This window comes from Bacillus rossius, chromosome 7 (genome assembly GCF_032445375.1).
Source record: "Bacillus rossius redtenbacheri isolate Brsri chromosome 7, Brsri_v3, whole genome shotgun sequence".
NCBI lineage: Eukaryota > Metazoa > Arthropoda > Insecta > Phasmatodea > Bacillidae > Bacillus > Bacillus rossius.
The window spans coordinates 44,805,294-44,831,646 of record NC_086335.1 but is presented as its reverse complement, the minus strand read 5'-3'; the positions used below and the strand labels follow the sequence as shown (position 1 = coordinate 44,831,646).

The following is a 26,353-nucleotide window of genomic DNA, read 5'->3' as shown; positions in this document are numbered from 1 at the left end:
GTTTGGTCATTTATTCTTCTCAAAATTCTTGTCAAAACTTGCATGTCCTTACAAAGTAGGCACGAAAGAAACCATTCGCTCACCTTCGTCTATCGCTACTCAAAGTTCTGTGCCTTCATGAAATACTGTCTTGATTTGGGTTTACTTTTGTTTGTGAGCCACCACCCCTGCATGCCCTTTCGGCACTCTACTTGATCATCTACGAACAAGGGCTACGTGGGTACCACGATCACAACATGATTAACGAACAACCTGATTACCTCCATCCACTAAGGAGGGAAATGTAATTAACCATCACATGGCAACATCATGCTTTCAGATAAAGGATAATTACAAAACAAGTAAAGAAAAATATATGACTATACTTGAAGACATAACCAACCAGCCAAATAGGTAGTAATGGTTTTTAGCTGCTTTTAAAATTTAAATTAAGTAAATTAACAGACATATTTAAAAACATGAACTATTGAGAAATAAGGGCAAAACAACACATTGCTAACAATGACTACCTCTGAAACATCTAATCGGATGTTATTTATATTGAAACTGAAAACCTAACAAATTATTGAAAATTGACCCAAAAAAACATAAAATTATTTAGGTTTTGTATTTATGTATTATTAATGTTTTATATTTATATTGTATGTTGTATATGGGATAATCGATAATGGCTTGCAATGCTAAATAGTGTCATTTTGGCTGATACATGATGCCCTTCTACAATTTAATCATTGGTAATAAGCATTTCTTGCGCTGAACTACTTAGAAGAATAAAAATAAATCTGCAACTGTACTAATAAAATGAATTGCTTATAACAGTTGCATAATTTTAAAAAAAAATTTAAATTTAATTTTACAATCTATTTAGTTCATACATTTTAGTAAAACTTCATGCTGAATGAATTATATTCATCAAACACAATTTATTGAGAAAACATATGATCTCAATTTGCACCTCGCTGCTGCCAAAAATATACATTAACGTATTTACAACAGTTAAACACGGAGACGAAACATGCTACAGTGCAAGACAGATCTTAGAGCCTGAATTATGTATGAAAGATGACGTACCTCCTGTGGCAGTTAAGCTCAGACCTGATGTCGTAAGTACAGATTCCCACAATAATGCCCAAAAGGAAAGTGCGACATAAGACTGTGTGTATGCCTCTCGTGGGCCCCGTGTTTATGAACTTCCTAAATTCCCTTTGCGGTCTTGGGCCTAAATTAATTCTTACTGTCATCAGAGAATGTTACATAATGTCAAGACAACCTTACAGTAATTAACGGAGTAGTTACAGCAAGCAACAAACAAGTGTGCAATTTGATTGATATTTTTTAAACAAATTATTTAAATTGCAATTAACTACAGTACTTCTATTCCTTCAGCCACTTGTTTTTTATTCAAGAATTTTATTCAAAGGGATTGTGATATGTTAACAGCACTTTTAAGCCGTCAACCATTTATTTTTCACTCAAGGAATTTATTCAAGCTAAGTGTAATATTTTTAGTTTGTAAGTATCATGTAAAAGTTTTTTTTTGTGGATTTTTGGCACGAGGCAGTGCTGTCTCTTCCCCCCTCCTCTCACTACACCTTACACAGCCAACATCCGGCAGTATTCATCAGCCCACGATCCGGGGTGGATGCATCGTTCCTTAGGGATCATTAATCTTTGAAGCAACTAATCTTGTTAATTCTGGTAAATATACATATTTGACCTTAAAACCTTATGCTTTTACTCCCCATGCATCCACGGGTCATTTTTACGGTGCAGGCCATAAACCGGCGGCTTTTAACTTCAACTCGCCGCGTGAACACACTTTCGCGTGGTTTCTCGGCACTGGCAGACTCCAGAGAACTGAGCTTAATTAAGTAGCGCATATGCTGGCCGGCCTCTAACGTTACTCTTTTCAATTTTTTTCAACTTTTAATGTGGCTTTCACATACAGACTAAGAAATCAAAAGTATCCTTGCTCAATCAGGTACCTGCTGGGACTAATCTGGTGAGTTTCACAACTAACGTAATTTATTTCCAGTGCCACTGTAGCAGTGTACATACATCATATAAGTATTAACAGTGCAATGTGTGATTGATACAAGGGTTTCCACTAAATGTTTTAAAGTCATTTACCAAGTTCAACTAGAGTATTCTAGTGGCATCAGCGCATTATGCTGAGCAGGGAATTTGCAGCAAGTATCAGCTAGTAAGATTAGTTCAGTCACAGCCACCGAGCCTAGTGGACCATGCTGGGACCAACAACCCACACATCAGTTGTTAGACACCTGAGCTAGCCTGGCACCCTTCTGGACAATTAACAACTTCAATTCACGCCAGCATCCACTAGACAAGCCCCGGGTTTCAGCTACAAGACAGTGGGTGACAGCATAAAAAAAAAAAAACAGTACAAACAATTTAAGTGACGATCCAGGTAAAAATCAGTATCATGTCACTTATATGTTGAAGAAATAGAAGCCAATCAGTTAGAATGTATTTTAAGAGCACTGAGGAACGTCTGAGTAAAGCCAAGGCCACTCAGAAAGCTGCATTAGGTTTGCGATGTCGGGAAAGTCAAGAGATGATTCAGACTTTAATATTCTGCTGGCTCTCATAGTATTGTTACGATTTTCTGTGGGTTCATAAAGGATAGCCCAATTAAAGATTTTTATCACGCAGTTTTATTTATTGCCACTATTTACATTACTAGCTAATAATCTAAAAATGCCAATTAATCAATTGTAGTTAAAAAATGTTGGTTCCTCCAGTCATTCGTTTCTTACATTCCACACGTCTCGCTGGGCCGCACCTCTGGCGCAGCTCTCGCCGCAGCCCACCTCGTGGTCCTCTGTCGCAGGACTCCGTCGCCACACTCCGCCGCTGCTGTCGCACTTCCCCTGTGCCGAGATCCCACTCGACGCCTCGCTCGGAACTTCGCTCGGAACTCCACTGCGCCCGCGACACTATCGCCCGGAACTGATCTTCGCCCTGGAACCTTCGTCCAGGGACTTTGCCACTCTATCGCCCAGAAACTCCGCCGTGGGAAAACTCCCGACTTCACTCTGAACTCCACTGACTCACTGCCCGGGAACCTTCGTCCAAGGACTTCGCCACTCTGCCGCACCTGCGGCACTATCGCCCTGGAAGCTCCGCCGCAGGAAGGCTCCCGCCTGAACTCTCTCTGCCCTGACGTCCTCGGGCATATATATAGGCCCCGGCGCAATTCCAGAACTCATGAAAGCGGCCAGGGCCAGTCGTGTCATTCCGAGCCGTCCCGACGGCAGAAATCTCTCGAAAACACGTATCGGCGGCTCGCGTAACTCCGCAGCTGTCAGGTTTCAGTTACGTGTCAAAGGCAGGGTGCCGCGCGGGGAGTGGTGGGAAGGAGGAGGGAAAGCGACAATCCCTGTTATCTTCCAGGCGCGCGCAGCGCATATGTTGCGGCAGTCGCCAGCCAGCTCTGCACCTGCATGTGTCTCGGCCTTGTTCACATTCGTAACAGTATGTAAACGTAAAATTAAATGGGTTTATAAAGTTAGTCTAACTAAAGAGAAATTAATTTAGAAAATTTCATCATTTGATGAAGTTTCGTGCGGACGAAGCCAAATTAATGGATTATTCCGGAATAAAAACAATTCCGTTTAATAGCATCCCCCTGACATCAAATCGCAGGCATTGTCCTACATTTGTTACCCTGCATATACTGCATCCTATATTCTTCCTTATTTATTCCATAAACATCAGTATATTCGTACTATTTCAATAAAATATTCCGGGACATGATATTAATTCAAAGCAAACACAGAAGTACAGCATAAATCTGTGCGAAGTCAGCGACGCTTTAGAAAAATACCTAAGAACCAACTACCTGGCGACGTCGCCAACATCGCAAACACAGCTTGTTTTGACCAGTGACATCTGAGATGCTTCTGGCTATATTTTACTAGCGTAGCAAATATAGCGAGCATAGTGCCTTGTGTGGGCGTAGCTTAACACGACCGTTTACCGAGTTGACTGGCGTGGAAGTGCGCCAATCGCTACATCTGCCGCGCGCTGTGATTACACATGGCCTCTGGTTTTCATAGAGTAATATTGTAACCACACAACAAATTATTATTTTGTCCCTCATACATAATATATTCTCATTACTAACTCTTGAGTGCTTAAATAGACACAGACGGATGCAGACCGGCCTTTATTGTGAGGGATTCCAAATTCTAGTCCTGGAAATGCTTTCTACAATTTGTACTTCACAGTATATTACATTGATGTTTAATCCTAGCAAGCAGTATAGCTAGGAAAGTTGTTGATTAGAGGCAGCCTATTCCGTATGTTACTGAATGTTTAATTGCAGATCGGTGCTCTGCTGCATGAGTAATAAATATGCTGGCAGGCATATGAGCAACTTATTAATCAAAGTTTTGTGAGCTGGAGTCAGCCAATGCCATTAAGTAATTAACCCTGTGGCAAGGTGAAGCTAGAGACAGCTGGATTATGCCCTGCATTGTAAAAATAACCCGGAGACACATATGGAGCTAATGAATTATTATTTTTATTTTTTTTATTTATTTATTTATTTATGAAATATAGTTCCCACGATTAACGAATCAGTAGAACAATGTTGTTGGTTACCCACGGAACAGAATGTCCAACTCAGGCCGCAGGCCGATGAAGAATGCTGAAAGTTATTGGTGTAAAAGAGGCCGACATAACCACTTCGCGCCTTAACTACAAATGTAAAACTGAAAATAATTTTCCGCAAATACCTACTTAAGAGTTTGACATAACACTATTCACTTTTATAAATATCTTGAATGAAAAACAAGTGACTGAAGGATTAGAAGTGTTGTAGTTGATTGCAATTTAAATAATTTATGTAAAAAAAAATACATTAATAAAATTGCATACTGTTTGTTGGTTGCTCTAACTAATCTGTAAATTACTATAAGGCTGGCTTGACATTATGTGACACATTCAGATGACAGTAAAAATTAATTTAGGCCCGACGTCACAAAGGAATTTAAGGAATTCATTGAGCATGGGGCCTTTTAGAAGGCGAACACGCATGTTTTTTTTGTCACACTTTACCGTAGTACATTATTGGGGTGAGATGAATTGAACTACATGCTTGCCGAAATCATTCGTACACATTATTAAGAGCAATTTAATATTTGGCATACAACAACTTCTTAGTTTTTCGCCTTATACTGTAGGACACGTGGGCAGGCACTATTCTTACGGGACCGGCCGACTCTGGCACAAATGTGTGTCGGACATAATATTTCGGACTAGGAGCAAGTTTCATCAGTAAGTCACGTGGCCGAATTCTCCAAGACTTTGGGAGGGTGCTCTTATTGAGAGAGCTAGTGCCAGGCAATAACATCTAACCACGACATTACCGAGAGACATCCGCCACGTCTCTGTACTCCACAAGAGATGGGCGAGCGTCAAAGCGACAGTGATCTAATTAATTATTTAAGTGTCTAGAAAATAACTTTTTTTTTTGAGCTTTGGGTGCTGACTGGGATCGGAGTGATTGGTCAGTGTAACCACTTACCACCAGGGGTGCCAGTGCCCCTGGTCATAAATCCAGCAATGTTTACAATATCTGAAAGCTGACATTGCATCCAAGTTCTCAACTTTCCACATGATAGTTTTTTTTTCTACTCTGTCCATTTATTCATTCATACCATATTCTGTATCCTGTAGGCTATATTCCTAAGCAATTAATGCATGCCCTTCCATACCGCATGTCTGTCAGGGTTAACCCTGTTTATATGCATGTTTTACCAAGCGTAACTTAACATTGCTGCAATGTCTGGCCAATCTCCGAACAAAGCACACGATTCTTACAGCCCTTCCCTGCATGCCTAATCACTTTGACGCCACTCCTGCTGCCTGATTAACTTTAGAATAAATATCGAATTGAAAATGATCACAAGGAAGGGCGGGGGGGGGGGGGGGGGGTTTCGACCTCGTGGCTGCAGGCAGGAGTGCATCGTTAGTTTAAACTACCTGGGCTGTTTAGGCCACCCAGGACGCCTTGAAATAAAAGGGAAATGACTGAGAAAACACTGTACTTTATTACTGCTTAATACACTTGTTTGTCCAACGCCTGGCCGAGTCTGTTGTCAGGCCGTCGCTTCACGATCGGTTCAACACATTGACGTTGCACGCAAACAGGATAGGCTGCAAACACATGTATAAAGTTCTATCCTGAGATCGATACTGACAAAACGAAGGCTGTGGCAAATTATTGTAGAACTGATAAGTTGCAACTATGTTTATATGGTACCTAATTGAAGTTAAACATCCAATGGCAAAAGTATATGATCAAACGTTCTTAAACATGATTGCAGTCTAACCTAATACAATATTAATGTTTCAGATTTTGCATAAGCTCTGCTAGATGAAAATTATACTAGAGTCACAGTAGCTCCTTAAAGGTTGACAAAGTTATTAGGTACTAGGTTAGATTGACAATACATATATTACACAGTCAAAATTAGCTAAATCGAAAACACGTTTATTAAAGAGTTAGTACACCATGACACTAAAGGCTTGCCAGAAGCCCTCATCAAACAATGATTAACTGGCGTCGAAGCCTGGAAAAATGTGTAAGGCTCAAGCACGCTGTCCGAGTACTTTGAACATAAAATTTACGTAATATGCCGAAATATCCCTGTTGGGATTTAAATGTTTAAACGAAGAGCCGCACGTAAGAACATACGGCTAAGTGGGGTCAGGTGCAGAGCTAATTGAAAAGATTAGGTAAACTTATGGCGATGAGCTGGAAAAGTGTCGCTAAAACTGTAGGCTCTACATTCGCAGAGCAATCGACCCCTATGAGCTCCCGGCGGCAACTGGCGCAAGAGCGGCAGTGTTGCCAGATTGTAAATGTCAATGTCTTGTACCAAGGAACGAAAATTCTCGTACACAATGGTATTGTAAAAGCAAAAGTTTAAATGTGTTTCCACAATATTTTTATATACTTGACATTTGAGTTACAAGCCTAACAAATCTAAACTAAACAATTTTCACAATTCTATGATTTCATAAGTAAAACATTATTAACAACAATTTTCACAATACAATTATTCCTGCCATTCACTCTTTTTGCATTATTTTATTCGTAAAAAATAACCAGTTTTTTTTTCTTTTTTTTTCGTTAATTTAACATACAAAATAACTCTAAATTGTGAGTTAGGGGTTGTGCATTTAACATTATTCTGACTGGGTCATCATTTCCTGTGCTAGACAAATAGAGGTTGGCACCTGCTAATAAAAAACAATCAATCTTTTAGTCGGCATGCCTGTTTTTCCAGCAAAAAAAAAAAGTCACCGCTGTCGAGCAGGAACTTCACTTAATGGTATTAAGTTACAAAAGAAATGTTATACACTTGTTTTGACGAAACGATACAATAAAACTAATATATGTATCTTATTAGAACCCGGGTAAAAAAAAAAACCAACAGTGATGGTGATCTTCAAAATTCTCGTACAAAAGCGTACGAGATCCAACAACCTCGTACAACGTACACAGGTTCTACATTTTCGTACAAATACGAGAATTCTCGTACGTCTGGCAACAATTGAAGAGCGCCGCGCGACCTCGCGAAAAGACGCGTGTAGCAAGGGCGCCCATACCCGGGGGCAGGGGGGGGCCGTGGCCCCCCCCTAGCTTTCAGGGAAGGAAAAAAATATATAGTGTAGTCAGGTGTTTTACTTTAAAGAAAATTATTTAAATTCGGTATTATGTATAAGTGGTTCAACAGGAAGATATTATTGAATATTGTTTTTTACATGTCTACTTCATTTTTTATGTTAGTCCAAGCATTAGTTTCTGCTGCTGCGATATAAGGTGTTGTGTACAGGGAGAAAACGCTGTTCAAGCGCAATGCCCGTGGCGAGTCATTCCCCTCCGTAATGCTACCCAAGCTCACGCGATAACACAACACAACAGATTTAGACCAGTCAGTGTTAGACGACGCGACAGTTGACATGTGCTTGTAGACGGCGAAATGTTTTGCTACTTTTTCGTCATAATAATGTGTATGTTCACAAATAACATCTCAAAACAGAGATTTTTAAATAGCCTTTAGGTCTACAGTTTTATGCATCTGGTCTAGATTTAGTTTAGTGTATTCAGTCAGTATAAATAACTTAGGTGTAAATAAATCAGTGAAAAGTGTAAAGATAAAAACCATTGTTATTATGTAGTGTTTCTTAGTTTTCCTCATTTGTCACATCCGCTCAGAATATTCACAATTTTTAAGGTAAGCTTTCACCTTTAAAGTTACTCAAATAAGAATTATTGTTCAGAAAAATCTACAACGTAAAATTTATGTTGGAATTTTGAATTTAGAGGAAAATCACTTTTTCCCTTCAAAAGTGTTTAAAGGGATAAGGATCCCACTACCTTCAGTAGACTCGGAAGCAATTTACACTGGAATCCCGATTTTACGTACGCTCACGGTCGCTTGGATTGCATTCGTAAAATCGTTATCTTCATAAAATTTTAAACACCCCACCCCCTGAAGATACATGTTATAATTTATTGAACGGAATGAATATATATATAATATTAAATAGTAAAAACAATGACTGCCATCTGCCCTCTGCCCACCCCTGCGTTCCCCTTATTTTTTTAACATTCCACAACTTGCCTCATTGCACGAGTGATATAAAAGTGACATCTCAGCGACTAAACACAATTGCACCACGCATTGCATCATGTTAACTTTTGTGTGGTGACAGTAGGTTGTCTGACATGCCTTTCTTGGATATCTTTCCTTTTCGTAAGACGCGTGCTACTAAAATAAATTTATATTTGAATTTGCAAACTTGTCCACTCCTTGCCAGAGACGACTGAACACAGACGAGACTTTCCAGGGTCGGGTTGATGAGCTGGAAGAATTCCCTGCCTTGCATTTTTTTGGACTTCACCTTATCATATTTATCAGTTAATCTTTAACAGATCGGCTTGAACTCTTAATTCTAAAGTTAAGTACTGAACATGTTATTTAAGGGTTTATCAGGGCCGTATTTACGCACAGGCTATCTAGGCTGTAGCCTATGGGCCCGCACCACACGACACGAAAAAAAAAAAAAAAATGCTGTGATTTGGATCTTCTTATATTATTAAAATACGCGTCGACATAGTGTCCAGCTGTTTTGTGTGGATTAATTGCGCCGAACTAAACTCTTCTGTGGAAAGCTGATATATGAGTTGTGTCAGCATTTAGAAATTTTCGATTATTTTCATTGGTTTTGTTGTCACTTAATTCCTTAACCTCTAAATACTGTTTGGTTAAATTTTCTAGTTTAGTAATAAACTATTTTTTTCTGCGCTTTACTATCACTAAATAAACTTATAGTCATCAACTACTGAATCCATCTGTGCTAATTCTAAATGATAAGCAATTATGATTCATATCGAAACATAGTAATATTCATTTAATTGTGAAACAATTTTTGACTATAATTATAAGCGTAGTTCAGGTGTTACATTTAAAAACAACTATTTTCTGACTGTGATAACATATTAAAATTGTTTCTCTCCCAAAGTTAAAACTTTTGACCAACACGTTTTAAACTTTATAATCATTTTAATTTAATTTGTATGCGACATTTATTTAGGGGTAAAGAGAGCAATTAGTTGAAGGACTGTATTCTTGATATTCGTGTACCCCAGACGCTGCAAAAATATAAGGACTGTATTCCTGCATTTGTGTTGCTAAAAATGCATTTGTTTCAATAAAATAGTTAATATTAATTAATAAAGTAGCCAATAGTTTTTGTTATGGCGAATGAGTACTGTGGTCTAGTATTTTAGTAACAGGACAAAAATTTTTAACAGGGTCAGAACTGGAACTATTTTATGGCTAGTAACAAGCCGCAGTTAGTCTTCCAAAATATTAAAAATACTTAATACCCCTAAGTCTGGCCCCCCCCTACAAATTATCATATGGGCGCCCTTGGCGTGTAGCGCGGGAAAACAGCCCCGATCAGTTTTGGACTTTGTTGTTAAATTTGATATTACATGATTATTTTACAACTGCACATAATTCTCATATTTCAGTATCTTTTAATTATTATTTTGGTTTTGAAAAGAGGAATTACTTAATATTTAATTACACAGTTACACACTAGCGCATTACAACATCCGGCCGGGCGCTGTAGTCGACTTGTTGTTCGTCGCAGCGCACTTTAACTCACATGGCGGACATCACGCGCGGGCGTGTTCGTTGCACACGCAATTCGAGTAAGTGTTGTTGGGATGTAACGATCTGTGCTACCCAGAGGGAACATCAGCGGCTGGCGTCAATATTAATAAGTCAAAGTTCGTGATGGATTATAAGTATGTTTAGATGTACATGAAAAATTATACTGCGAGGATTGACTGTTACTGATGACTGCCATGAAGCGGCTGGATTATGAACACATATCACAAATTAAATATAATAATGTTAAACTATGAACCTAGAAAAGCCTAACTTGATAATAAACACTAAAACATGAAAGTTACTGTAGATCGCCGTGATGCGGCTGGATTGCGAATACAAAAGTCATTACTTAGGATGCTCTTATGCCATGTCACCTAAATGCTGGTTTTGGCGCGATGATGTCTGCGCGACGGGGGCAGAGCGAACCGTCCCTGGCGGTCCCTGGTGAGCGCCGGAAGGCAACTGGCTAAAAAAACGCGGCGCGAACCTCCACCAAAATGTGTGGAGCGCGAGAAAACAGCCCCGACCAGTTATGGACTTAGTTGTTAATTTGAGATATATACAATAATTATCATACAATGGTATACAATTATTATTATTTTGGTTTATGAAAAGATTAGAAAATTACACATTTATCACACACTAGCGCATTGCCACACCCAGCCGTACGCTTCTGTCGGCTTGCCATTTGTTGCGGCACACATCACGCACGGGTGTGTTCGTTGCACACGCAATTTTAAGTGATGTTTGGGACCACGGTCGTGTTTGGGACGTAACTGCCTGTGCGACCCAGAGGGAGCACCGGCGGCTGGCGTCAACTTCACATCTAATTCCAACATGACTAGGCATATATACTGTAGCCTGAGACGCATGTATGTCCCAATTCAAAATGGTCCGAAGCACGCAGGTGTATGTACAACCCCCTAGGGTTCACTGCCTGTTGTGTTAGGCTGACTCCCTATGCCTGAAGGGCGCGACCCGCCTGGTAAGCTTCACCTTTAGTGCCGGCCGCGTTTCGGAAAGGTATGGGATTTTGAATCATAACAATAAAATACACTCCTACCTCACCACTTAATAATAGCCAATTAATTCTCTTAACTTCTCTGCAAATCACTCTCCTAACTAATTCAAAATGGTCCGAAGCTCGCAAGTGTATGTACAACCCCCTCGGGTTCACTGTCTGTGTTGCCAGGGTTGACTCCCTATGTCTGAAGGGCGAGACCCGCCTGGCAGGCTTCACCTCTAGTGCCGGCCGCGTTTTGGAAGACATAGGATTTTGAATTAACAAAGCTAGTTCCGTAAATCTATCATCACCTAATAAATATTTCTTTTCCCTTCCCCGGGGTACATAACATTTTACAGTCACACCACTACAACACGCGCGACAAGCCACACACACGTCGTAGAACCTTGTCAAGGCAGAATCATGCAGGTGAACTGGTAGAGGGAATTGCCCCAGCCCTCGCTGGGGATCCGGGCCGAGAGGCATGCATGCCTGTCAGGGCAGGGCTCTGGGGGCTTGTATAGTAGTTTTAATTTAGATTTAATTACAAGAAATAAAATAATAATAAAAAATAAATAAAATAATAATAAAAAATAAATAAAATAATAATAAAAAATAAATAAAATAATAATAAAAAAATATATATTTAAAAAAAAACTTTACGAGGGCATCTCTCTGCTCGAACAATAATTGAATAGGACGACCTTTCATTTATTAATTTCACTCTCTATTTTCCAGGTGTAGAAGACAACAGCCTGGGGGCTAGCTACAGCAATACTGGCTCAGCCTAACTTTGACCGAACTAAATTGGAATGCAATAGTTCGGTCCCTAAGGCGGCCAGTAGAGTACTAACCTATGTATTTTCTTTTTTCGTTCACCAACACGACCACACGATGATATGCCTGTGCGAGTGTCGGCCAGGACTACCTATTACATGCAGTGGCGTAGCCAGGATTTGTGTATGGAGGGTGTTAAGAAGCATGGCTCCCCCCCCCCCTCCCTGTATTACAGTGGGTGGTCCGGGGGTACTCCCCCGGGAAAATTTGGATTTTAAGGTGTAAAATAGTGCTATTTTAGCAGTTTTCGGTACTTAAAATTAAATATTGTAATGGTAAAAATTTTATTTATTTTAATATGAAATTTGTTTGAGTGATGAATACGAAATTAATTAAAGTTTTTTGCTAAGGGGGGGGGGGGTGTTTGAACCCCTAACCCCCCCCCCCCCTGGCTAAGCCACTGATTACATGCACATATATGGGCTAACTACCCATGCATGTTCTGTGTTCCTAAGGGTTCGGAGGAGCAGCTCGCACAGCTTTACAGTACACGCCACACCCGAGTTTAATTAGTTCACTTGCAAATACAGCACACTATCAAGCCTCTAATGCACACCAGCATGACACTACATCACGCCAGCTAGCCGATCTAGCTGGTGGGGAGCTTCTCTCCCCCGCCGAATTAGGTACACGTAATTTATATAGCATTACACAACCTACCAGCGCACACACAGGCCCGTATGCCAAACTTATCAAACAAGACGCGCGCCCCGCCCATTGATCCAGGTGATTTTACAAAAGTGTGGGGTGCACCTGATTTACAATGCACTAAGCGAGTTATAGAAACTTCGGTTTCTGGTCTCGCACACACTAACTGCCCCGGATGGCAATATGATGGATCTGCATGTTTGTCCGTTCTAACCCAGACTTCAACTTCCTACATTTAGTTTTTAGTTAGAAAAAATAATTATAAATATGTGTAGGAAAGATGTCGAAATCGTCTTTCTTAGACTTAAGTAATACTTAATAAATAGTTTGGTTTATTGATTAGGTTAGCTACAGTTTAAATAACGAAATTGTGTGAATGGTTGTTTAGGTTAGGTTAGCTACATTACACAGACTATAAAATAATTTGCCAATTGGTTACGTTAAGTTTACTGCATCTTGTATTGGTAATTCGTAAACATCTACGAACGTGGCCTCGGATTGGACAACAAAGTGTATCTAGGTTTTCCGATGAATTGTATTTAATTTTTATAACTAGTGTTGTAATTTTTAAGATTGGTGGCTTTTCAGTAAAAAAAAAAAAGTTTACTGTAAGCTGCATTTTTGAACATTTCAAATTTACTGCAATTGTTTTTAGACTTTTATTTTAAGTGTAAACGTGGAATAAGATATGTTTTGCTTTTGCATGTGTTCTTGGATTGCAATTTTAATGTGTATTGTATTTATAACATTTGTACATAGCGCCACAAAAATTGAGAAATCTAGTTTTTTTCATCCTTCGGTTTCATTAAATACAAAATTTTTATGTAATTTTGGTCATCAGTTTTTTTCTATATCATAGTATCATACTAGTCCATGTCTTATCCACGGTACCAACATCAGGAAACAAATATAACTGCTTGTAATGTTTAATTTAATGCGTATTACCTTTATAGGACTATTAACTTGCGCAGTGGGATTACTAAATGTTTGTAGCGTTCACTGTTGAAATTTCTCGGACATTATTCACTGTCATGTCAGAAAAAAACTTTTATTACTAAAGCACACAGGGATGCAAACTTTATATTAAACGTTCATGTTGCTAGCATTGATTTGATGCTGTTGTTGAACGTCAGTTTGTGAAGGAAGAAATGGTGGTGGAGTGGCTAGGATTTCAGGCTATTTAACCGAATGTAATGTAGTTTATTGCCACATTTATACTGTTTTTTGAGATCTAAGTGATTGGTTATTTAGGCCTGCAGGTTTATTGGTCAACATACAAAATTCCGTGCTAATATGGCAAATAGTGGAAATCAAACAAAATGTGGGCAGTGCAAAAATATTGTCTTTGATTCGCAAAAGGCTGTGCAGTGTGATGGGCACTGCAATTTGTGGTTCCACATTTGGTGTGTTAATTTATCGGATGAAAAGTATAAAGAACTGAGTCGTGATAAATATAAAGAATGGTACTGCCCTTGTTGTGAAAACATTTTTGCCAATGGAAGCAATAGGAACGGCGATGATGTTGCGACAGTTGATAGAATATTAAAGAAATTGAGCACACTCAAACCTGTAAGCAAAATACAGTCTGAAAGCTCAGATGATCAAGAACAGGAGAGTTCTACTGGAGTGGCTGTAGGTAAGCAAGGTGTTTGGAACCATGGTAGCAGAAATTGCATTCAGAATTGGCAAAGGTAGTTCTGGAACAGAGTAACTTTACTTTTAAAAAAAAAAATTCTAAATTCATTTCCTTTCTTCATGATGGGTTTTCCAATATTCTGTGAGAGGGTGTTTCATACTTCAAATAATTCATCAGTAGTTAACCAGTCCAATGAGAGGTTAGGGTAGCCACAGTAAAATTACTGTTAATCATGTGAATGGTTGGTCAGCTACTTTCAATGTTCAGTAAAATAGCTTGGATGGTTGGTTAGGTTATCAGTTATAATTACAATACATAAAATATTAAATACAGTTGTAATTAATGTACTGGACACCATATTTTGTGGTATTGTTAATGTGTAATTTTCTTGCATCACAACTTTTCCGTAAATAAAATATTAATATTTGGAAAATCCCGTTTTTTAACATTAAGATGGTCCTCTCTATACCCTGTAACCGGCGTTTCTTGGTTCCCACTGGTTTGTGAGAAATTACCATTTGTAGGTCACATTAGGTAGCCTATGGAGTGAAACGGCCGTCGCCATGTTGTACTTTAATTGTGTTGCCGATCTTGTGGTTTTCCATACATAAGAACGTGTATATTTTTTGATTTGGATATTGTAACGCAATGTAATGTAAATAATAACTTTAAAGAAAATTATGTTATTCTTTATTGTGCATCCAAACACATGTATCAGATCTTGACAGGGATTTTTTTTAGCAGTATAGAGAAACTGAGCGCTGACATTTTTCGTGTGATAGCACGTAACGTGGCGTATAAAGGAATTCTTACGTTTGATACACACAATTACAATTCCTACTTGGAAACTATTTGAAGTATTGTAACTCCTACTTAAAGAATAGTATTTGAAGAACATGTCAAAAGTATTTTCATGTTCAATTTTTTATTTTTTTTTTTACATTAAAAGTTACTCTGCCCCAGAATTGCTGTGGCATGAACCAGTCGGAAATTTTGAAGTTGATAAGTGCCCTCTGTTATTTTCAGAGAGAAAAAATAATGTTGTTCTCTTTTAAATAAAAAAAAAAAAATTATGAAATGGTAATTTTTATTATTACATAATGTTGCTTGATTATACTCCAAAGAGGTTTTTTCAAAATCCTGAAGATTCTAATAATAAAATGTTTTTAGGACGTTAGTTAAGTCCAGGATAATAGTGTGCGATATGTCATTTATGCATGCATGCAAATTTTTTTGCAATTTTACGTTTGAAAATTCCTGTTTCAGTAACAATTTTACTGTTATTATCTTTGATAGATTTGTGCAATGGGAGTGCATTGCTTAGCAATGGCATATGTCCAAAACTTACATCAAGTATATTTTACTGTTGTTTTTAATGTTGCTAACCTGACCTGACCACAGGGCCGGTGCAAGGTAAATTGGTGCCCTATGCGAAAACCTTAATGCCCCCCCCCCCCCCCCCAACACACACACACCGGACACCCCAAAAAAAATTTTCTTTGCCTCAAAATACATCACGTAAGCCTAATATTTTGTCAACAATCAAATGTAAGCAGGTTTGTGTTTTTTTTTTTACTTATTACAAATCATAAACAGGTCACCGTGGACTTTAAATAATTACTTATATCAATATAAACATTCCAAACTGTTAAAAAAATCCATTTTCATCTAGTTTCAGTTATCGTTAAACATATTGTATCAGCTGTTATGTGTCGTGCTGCGCCGCCCCCAGCTATTTGGCGTCCTAGGCGGTTGCCTAGTTCGCCTATATGGACGTGCCGGCCCTGCCTGACCAAACTATCACTTAAATTATGATCACCTACATGTACCTGTAAAAACCTAGTTTTAATATAAACCTTGCTGTTGTAGGAAAATAACGAACAACCGCTTAGTCTTTGTGGGAAATCACACAATCGACAACAATATATCCTTAGAAGGGTTTCTGTATGCATAACGTATGTTGGGGTGAAGTATGTGCAGTGCCATGAGTTTGGCTAAATGTTGTAATAATTGTAGTGCAATATTGCACAAAATTTAAATAGTTATTCATTTTTAAAATTGTAATAAACACTTTATTACAAATCCACGTCCAAGAACCAAATCGTTGTCGTCTGTCATCAGTCTTGCACTCATAATTTAAACAATCATCCACATACATGACCACTCACTCGCCTTGCGGCTACTGGACTAACTACGCAACACAATGTTTAGTTTGAGTGCAAATAGCGCAATAGGGTGGGCTGGCATGGTTGTGGGTGTGCTAGTCCCCTTTCCGGCTCACACCATGTGGGGCGTGAGGCACCAAGCAGAGACACGTTCCAGAGGCACATATTTAATTACCTGGGCGATTTGAATCTGACATTAATTTACTTGACATGACATAAATGGATAATTTTTAAGGATGCACTGTTATAAATTATATCTTAGTAGTAGTAGTAATATAATGTATACATGCAGGTGCACCTCCCTAAAAATAATCCTGCCAGTGTTCATGACTTTTTGTACCCTGGAACAGCTATGAAAGGATATTCTTATATTGTACCATAATATTCCACCAGTAAGCATTGTAATCAAATGGTGAGTTAGTTTTATGGTATCATATTCAATCTCTATTGCTTCACTGTTCTCTCACTAAAAAACTTTAAACAGGTAAAATTTGATGCCTATTTAAGATAAGAGTGTGTTATTTTTTTTCTGCAATTTATGTTGTTTATACTAAATAGGGGCTACACTACAATAATTTATATTAGCTAATTGCCTATTTAGAAGTATATTTACATTAATCATGTTGTGCCCTATCTAAATCACTTCACCTATAAACATAATGTAATATAACCATGTTAAGTGCCATGCTTAACTTAGCACACACATGGTTTGCAGAACTTCATAAAAAAAACCACAAAATTTGAAAACAGATCAATACGCCGAGAACACATGACAAATTCGGTTTCTGTATTTAGTTTTAAAACTTTATTTTTAAAATGGTGAAAATTGCTTAAACATGTGTTTTCAGAATAATATTTTGGAAAGAAACTCCCGTTAGAGACTGAAGGGATCTTTTATTGCACCTTTATTTTCATTTCTACTCTTATAAAATTTTATGTTAATCGCAAAATCTCATAGTTGTCCTATACATGATGCGGAAACTATGCATCGGTTCAGAGCCGTGCATTTTGAGGTGATAGCGCGCTATAAACACCAGTGAGCATCACACTCATCATCCCACATCACCAACACAAATACACCCCTGATTAGGCAGGCCCCTCAAGTAGTTTTTCATTGTTCATAAGTTTAAAATTTTAAGTCCTGTGAAAGGTTTTTTAAATTTTTTTATTTATCACAATAAAAAAGTGTTTGTCGTTTGCTTATCACTAAAATTGAAAGGCCTTCAACAGTGAAATTTTGTGCATAGATCCTCCACACACTGTCCATCATGTAAAAATCTTTTTTATTTTTAATTTTTTAAAATTTTATTTATAATTTTTTTATTAAATTTTGTAGCAATTTTCACCCTTCACTTTTTTTTGCTAATAATATGTGTACAGTTTATGGAATGAAGAAAAGAGGCAGATATTTTAAATTCCTTGCAGGTTTTTGGCACCATGGTTGATACAATTTTGAAATTAAATTTGTAACATATTTCACTTAGACATTTTATTCCTACTTAAGTCGTGTGGCAGGTAACATTGCACTTTCGATTCAAGTTTGGAATAAATTGAGTTGCATTTGAATACTTCCTTTGTGCTAATCTTGTGTTATTTAATAATAAGTTATTTCTTTTGTACTTATAAAACTTAAATATTCTTTAAACCTAATATTGAATCCAAGGAGGAATATTTAGTTTAAATTTCTTCCAGTTTCCTAGTTGTAACCATTTTTTTTTGTTTCATTGGTTGATTTTCAAAATTCATTTTAGTTTTTTTTTTTAAATTCAATGGTTAGCAGTGGTAAAAGTATTTTATATTTAACATATATTATATATCTATTATAAAGAAGAGTGTTTGTGGGTTTCTTTTGGTACAAATCTACTTGGTAGTAAAAGTTTTAATGTTTGACCTTCAAAACAAGAGATAATGAGAAACCACTCTCAGCTCCCTTTCCTGATTCTTAACCCTTTCATTGCTAGGACCTATTTCATGTGTCTTTCCTGTGGCCAGCTGTAGTTTTAATTTCTTAAATAAGTAATTGCATTTTTGTATTCAAATTACGCTCTGCATGAAGCCTGGACAATGCCAGATACTTCAGTTAATTGTATAGTATAAACATAAATTATGTTTGTTGCAGAATTTAGAAAACGGCTGCACACGAGAGGTCAAGTAATAGTTAGAATGAGAAAACGGAGGGAAAGACAGAAAAGAAAAATTACAAATTTAGAGGCATCCCAAGAAGAAGAAAACCTAAATACATCCCAAAAAGAAGAAAACCCAAAGACGTTAAAATTAGAAAACAAAGTAAGCTCTTTTGAAAGTGGTATTCTAGTAAAAAAAAACATTGCTATTAATTGCAAAGTAAATTGTTTTAAATTATGAACCTACCAATTTATAATTAATTCAGGCATGAAGTAAAGCTGGTGTACTTGAAAAATATTACTTATTTTCGTTAAAAAAATTTTTTTTAAGTGAATATTTTGAAAATTGTGATAAATACAGAAAACTGTGCACAAATAAAATGCACAGATCATACCAAATCAACAAAAACAAACTATTTATGACACCCACCGTCTCAGATTTTGTCGAAACTTGGCATGGTTGTTCAATTTATTTATGTAAGTAACCATACCAATTTGTTTTGCTCTATCTCTAGTGGTTTAGATTTTACAGCCCCTTAAAGTTTATGGATTATTGGCATTTTAATCATCTGGCCGCCGTTAACTAGATGTGTTGTCCGATGGAAAAAAATTAATATTTTTTTTTATTTACTAACCATTTTGTCTGAAAAAATTTTTATGTTTGGATCAATGTTGCAGGAATAATATAAAAAATAATGTAGCAGGAATAATATAAAAAATGAACAAAACTACTACGTGTTTATTTCGAACCATAATAAAATCTCAAAGTGTAATTTTTATGATTATCGAAACAAAATGTAGAGTTTTACGGAATATGGTAAATCTCATAAAGGGAAAAGAATAATCATGAAATCTCTGTTTTATTTTTGTTCTAAAAGATTTGTTCTACCACATTAAACAGTAAGATTCGTGGTTTTTTTACTCCTTTGATAATTTTTTTCACTTCAAAACACAAAAATGAGTTAATTATTTAATTTTGGTTAAAAAGCTGCTTTGGCTGCTATTTGCCTGCCTGTGTTTCTGAATTATATACAGATGATTAAAATACCACATTTTTCTTTTGGTATCCCACACACTTTTTTATAAAATAAATTACCTTATTTGCTGATTCCTGTTTCCCACGCTGTCAAAGCCCTGCATTCGTGCCATGACACCATCCTGTTCCTTTTCCACTCGCAAATACATAAACAACTGCCAGTGTAGTTTACCTATTTTTTTGTGTTTGTGCCTGGCTGCGGACTTTACACACCCCTTCCCCCGTCTTCTGTGCTCGCCCTCTTCCAGATCCAGATGCAAGATCTTCCCAGGAGATAAGCCATAAGGCCAGCAACTGATACAATCCGTGCATAGAGAGAGAATAAGGCGGGCTGTGTGTGACCTTGTGCATGTCCGAACCTGCCTTCCCCTCACAGCAGCATTATTTAATGTTTAATTTAGTAGTTTAGTTTAGTAGTTGCCATGAAAGAAGTAAGATTGGTGCTTATACATAACAGTCACTTAAGGTAAATGAGTGTTATTGATAGTATTTATGTGTTTTTATTAAACTTTGTGAGTACCAAAGTGCATTGTTGTTATGTTTTGTTGAACAATGGAGAAAAAGTGCAGTGTTGGAGAAACTACTGAAAGTGATTGCCATCTGTTACACTATGTCAAGGACAAGTCTATACAAGGTATTGAAAAACTTTCTGAAGAAGATTTGAATCTTTTGACATTAAGATGTGAATCCAACAAGTTAACAACTGTTTGCCTTCACCATGAAAGTGTGTTTTTAAAGAAGTATGAATTTTTACAAAAGGTGTGTTGTGATCCTTTTAAAAGACATAAAACTGTTATTAAAAAAGCACTTCGTGTTTTAACTGTACAACAGAGTAGAATCATCTTATCAAAAGGGTACAAGGTTAAACCTGGTCAGAAATTTTGTGCCTTTTGCAGGAATAAACTTTTAAAAGATAAAGAAGATATAGGTTGAAAGTAATGATGAGTACGAGAATGGACAAACAAAGGATATAGGACTAACATTTAGAAATGAACTAAACCAACTTCAAAAAAATACTGTAATTGACGAGCTAAATTCTTCCTTTCATGAAATTGGATGTTCACCAATGAAATTACATGCACTTGGTCATCATAACAAATCAAGTTATGCTAAAGAAAAGCTACAAAAAGTTCATGAAAAAGTAAAATCAAAAATTGAAACTGTTCTTGAAGTTGATTTACCAGAAGAAAAAAATTGTTGGAAAAAAGTATGTTGCAGAACAGTGAAGACATGGATAAACTAGTGAACATTATTAAAAAGGAAATTATAGGTGCATCAAGAAAAAAAATAAAAGAAACTTTTAACACATCTGATTATTCTGTTCGTAAGGCTCAACATGGGTTTAAAGACAAGGGTTTTTTAGGTGAACCAGACCCTAAGTAAGGGAAACAGCTAAGCCTTGAAACTATTGATTTAGTAAAACAATTTTATCAGAGTGATGAACATTGTAGAATTCTGCCAGGGATGAAGGATGTCATGAGTATAGGAAAAAAGGTTTATGAGAGAAAGCGTTTGATTTTGTGTAATCTTTCTGAGCTATACTCAAGTTTTAAATGGGAGCATCCTCATTTGAAAATAGGTTTTTCAAAATTCTGTTTCTTGAGACCTAAATGGTGCGTTTTAGCTGCCTCTAGTGGCACACACTTAGTATGCGTGTGCACAATACACCAGAATGTTATTTTATTGATTCATGGAGCCGGTATAGAGGAAGATTACAAAGAACTGATATTGCTCATGGTTTGTGAAGGAGCAACAAGAGAATGTATGTTAAGGCATTGTGACAAATGTTCATCAAAAGATAACCTTGTCCATTTTTTACAGACAAAGTTTGAAGAATATGACAATGAAGACGTTATTGAGTTCAGTCAGTGGGTTTCCACAGATCGAACTGAAATAAGGTGTTCCAGCTCTGTTGAATTTATAGAAACATTAGTTGAAAAACTCAACAAATTAATACCTCATTCTTACATTGCCAAATCATAAGCATCTTCTTTCAAAATTTTAAAGGAAACAGCTATTTCCAATGTAGCTGTAATTTCAATGGACTTCAGTGAAAATTATGCTTTCACGATACAAGAGGAAGCCCAAGGTTACCACTGGACCTCAGATTCATACACTATTAATTCTTTAATCATTCACTGCAAGGATGCAACTGGCAAAAAGCTTGTTCTACCTTTTTGCATCATATCTGATAACCTCAAACATGATGTAAGTATGGTGTACGAAATCCAAAAAACTATGACTGCCTTTTTGAAAGAGAACCACCCACACATTAAAGAGATTCATTACTTTAGTGATGGGTGTGCAGCACAATATAAAAATAAATACAACTTGGTAAACCTGTGTCTACATGAGAGAAATTTTTTACTGAGAGCTCAGTGGTTATTTTTTGCGACCAGCCATGGCAAAACAGAATGCGATGAAATAGGGGGTACTGTAAAACGCATAGCTCGGAGGGAAAGTCTTAAACGACCTCTGATAAAAAAAAAATTATAACAGTGGCTGAACTGTTTGACTTCTGCAAGACCAGAATTGAAAATATCAGTTTCCAATTTATTACTAAAGAAGCAGTTAAATTGACTCGTCTTGCTATGGAAAGTCGCTTCAAAGATGTTCAAACTCTTCCAGGGACAAGATCATTTCACAACTTTCAGCCACAAAATGATTCACAAACAATTGAGGCTCGAAGAATTAGCAAGGATGAAAAAGCAGCTATTATTTTTAATTTATTTAGCATTCAGAAAAACTATCTCGTGAAATTAGAAGATTTGTACCCTGGATGTTTTATTGCTTGTGTTTATGACAGCTTCTGGTACTTTGGCATGGTGAATGAAATAAATGCTGAACAAAAAGATGTCAAAGTTTCTTCATCCCCACGGACCATCACCATCCTTTTTTTGGCCCAAGAAAGAAGATACATGTACTGTGCCCATTCCTCATATTATTGCTATGGTGGAACCGCCAAAAACAATGACTGGTAGAACCTTTCAGTTTTCACAAGAATGTATCACAAATATCCAATCAAAATTTGACAATCTAGAAAAATTTTGAAGTACAATGACCTAACAGTGTTACAACCGCAAGAACTGTAAGCCTTAATAACATAGGAGTATTGCATGTGTAAGTAAACATACTAATGTTTTATGTAGTGTAAATTAATAATTATATTTAAATTGAACTGCAATCTCATTACTGAGGTCAGTTCTGTTCGTATTTGTGAGTGTAAAGGGAACAGGTTGATGTCATGGCAGGAATGCAGGATTAGACACCATGGGAAACAGGAAGCAGCAAGTAAGGTACATAATTAATTTTATAAAAAGGTGTGTGGGATACCAAAAGGAAAATATGGTATTTTAATCATCTGTATATAATTCAGAAACACAGGCAGGCAAATAGCGGCCAAAGCAGCTTTTTAACCAAAATTAAATAATTAACTCATTTTTGTGTTTTGAAGTGAAAAAAATTATCAAAGGAGTAAAAAAACCACGAATCATACTGTTTAATGTCGTAGAACAAAAATAAAACAGAGATTTCATGATTATCCTTTTCCCTTTATGAGATTTACCATTTTCCGTAAAACTCTACATTTAGTTTCGATAATCATAAAAATTACACTTTGAGATTTTATTATGGTTCGAAATAAACATTTAGTAGTTTTGTTCATTTTTTTTTATATTATTCCTGCTACATTGATCCGAACATTAAAAATTTTTCAGACAAAATGGTTTGTAAATAAAAAAAAATATGAATTTTTTTCCATCGGACAACATCTAGTTAAGGGCGGCCAGATGGTTAAAATGCCAATAATCCATAAACTTTAAGGGGCTGTAAAATCTAAACCATTCGAGATAGAGCAAAACAAATTGGTATGGTTACTTGCATCAATGAATAGAACAACCAGGCCAAGTTTCGTCAAAATCTGAGACGGTGGGTGTCATGGTGTGGTTGAACTGACATGGAATGAACCTGCAACAAATTTCAAATAGTAACAGTACCAGTGAAAGCAAAGATATTTACTGGGGAAAAAACTAATAAAAGTGTAGAATTAAATCAAATTATGGATTGAAACTCAGTTTTTTTTTTAAAATGGATGTTTAGAAAATAGCATTTAAATTAATTTTTATGCATCTTATCTAAAGGGAAAAAATGACTGCTGCTGCTCCCAAATTACATCAGCCATTTTTCTGCTGCCACAGTGATCATTAGTCCCGTAAAAGTTGATTTATTTTTCCTTAAATTTCGTTTTGAAAAAATCAAATTTCGGTTTTATTTCAGTGTTTTGGTTTTTCATGTTTAACTTTTGAGAATGGCACGGCGTATACTGCACTCTAAAGTCAACACTGTTGGCAAATAAAAATTGTAGGCTAGAAACAGCTCGGCAAGGCCCGGTGTCACCTAGCGCGCTGCCTCGGCACGGCCCGGTGCCTTGGCACAGCATGTCTCAACTTAGTATTCTTGTAATATTTCTTGCTGCTGTTCTTTGTCCCGTTGATGCCGTATTCACTTGCTCTGCGGCCGTGTTGCATTTGCTGCGAAGTGTAGTTACGGCAGTTAAAGGTCACTGATTTTGCTTATCAATCGGCGTAGTGCCATGTGTTCATGTTTACGAGTAGGTTGCCAAGCCAGTCAAACGTTGTTGAAAGCATGAGGTTGTTAACCGTTCAACATGAAAGGAAGAATTTAAAATTTATATTTCTCTACAATATTAATGTATAAATACAGCTGTAAGGCGACAGTTTGCAGCAAAGAAGTGGGTTGAAAATCATGGAAGCTATAATGTGTTGAAAACATCGCCGGTATTTTTTATTAACTTTGTGTTGAAGCTCAGGTACGTTTTTCTCTTTTTAATTTGTTTATGATTGCAGTTACTGCTTTCGTTTCAAATTGTCATGATTACGTGACGGGAATACTGTAAATAATTATTTACTTTCATTACTACAAAGCGGCCATGTTGGAACTTAGAAAAATGGCGATTTGCCGTCAAAGTCGTGTTTACTTGTTTTTTGCGATGTCTTGCATGGGTGGTCTAATTCATTAGCCAGAGTCTAATTATTATCTCAGCACAAAATACTCAAGATATTAATATCGGTTTTATTTCTCGATGCTGTGCGATTTTGGTGTTTTGTCGCGAATTAAGGTAAATTGCGGTGTTATTTCGCAATATCGCGATACACGAAATGTGTATGCTTTGTTTGTAAGAATTTCAGCATACTGTTTTCAAATTTTCTCCAGAGTAGAAACCTACTTTATATTTATTGTTGTGAACCTGGCATTTGGTGTACCCATTTCAAAATTTCATGCTGTGCCCCTGTAGACACACTCTTAAACAGTTAAGCTTCTTCAAACAATTAAATGTCCATCTTACAGAAGATCATGCATTCACATGGCACTTAAATTTCACAAATGAATTTGAAACGTCATTGACAGCTCACTGGATATTTCTTCAACTGAACTCCACTTAACAACGGAGCTTTCAAAATTATTTTATTCAGTAGTTATGGTGGTCAAAGTAAATGGACCTGGAAAGCAATTCCTGCAGTGCCTTTTTCACACCCTCTTTCCATAATGATTTTATACTGCTGGCCAGTAAACTTACCTTGTTATTTAATGAGTCTCACAGTGACAATCATTTAATGATTTTGTAGTTGTATGAAAGGATTTTGTGTATTTAAAAGTAGAAGCATTGGTTTGATTATGATTTAAATCATAACTACTTTTTTACAATACCATACACATTTTATATAATAATAAAGTATCTGGATAAAGTTTTTCATTTATTTCATGGAATGAATTTATATCTCGACTGGTTTCTTTAAAAAAATAACTGTGTCTACTCTGGTAGCTATACGTTTTATATTCAAGTGTGGTTTAGTAATGTGATGAAACTATTGTGGTGTGTGAACATACTCTTAAACGGATAAAAAATTACATGAGAACCATGTGTAGTTATTCCGAGGCTAGGGAAATGGTTGCTCCTCCAACCACTGCTCCCGTTGAGCAAAGGGATAGGTTTGTCCCTGGCAGACACACCGTCTCCTCATTCTCAGAACTGAATAGTTGCACTGAGGTGGAACCGGCAAACCTAGTTCTCTGGGTGGAAGAGGTGTGGCAGTACGGCCTCCCCTCCAGTGCCACATGGGATCACCAGGGAGACCAGCCCCACCGTCCCCATCTCTTCTCGCACCACTAGGAAAGCAGCACTGTGTACGAGTCATGGTTCCACTCGCACAAGCCAACTTGAACATGAAGGAATCACTACCAGAAACGCCGTGGGATAGTGAATAAAAATGCATCCAGAGAAAAAAATCTTCTTATTGCTGTATGTTGGTTTGAAAGGTTTTTGTTGATTGCTAAAAAAAAATTATGTACATACTTGAAATACATTGCTTGAGTTGGAATTACAATAGCCCTTTGCCTCCTTCGGTCGTCCGTCAGTCACTCGTCCATCAACACCACTTGTTTAGCCAAGCGATTTACAACTAGACTTCATTCATCTGTTTCAATATTTCCCCAAAGAAGTGCTGCCTACAATCCATGTTATTTCTATTGTGTCTATATATATATATATATATATATATATATATATATATATATATATATATATATATATATAAAAAAATAAATAACGACTGTTTCGTAAGATTGGTAAATAAATACCTTGCAATAACTTGAGTCATTAGGACTA

At 36.8% G+C, this 26,353-nt stretch overlaps 1 protein-coding gene across 3 annotated transcripts in view; it reads left to right on the top strand.

The window, feature by feature from the left end:
* The first annotated feature begins 13,462 nt into the window (after nt 1-13,462).
* The window catches only part of LOC134533932 (uncharacterized), a 38,464-nt gene continuing 25,573 nt past the window's right edge, over nt 13,463-26,353 (top strand). The window contains exons 1-2 of one of the 3 annotated variants that reach the window (XM_063371747.1): nt 13,464-14,344; nt 18,629-18,795. In XM_063371747.1, coding sequence (XP_063227817.1) covers nt 14,002-14,344; nt 18,629-18,795 — 510 coding nt within the window. In that variant the 5' untranslated portion in view covers nt 13,464-14,001. The other 2 variants (XM_063371748.1, XM_063371749.1) reach the window with 2 other exon arrangements.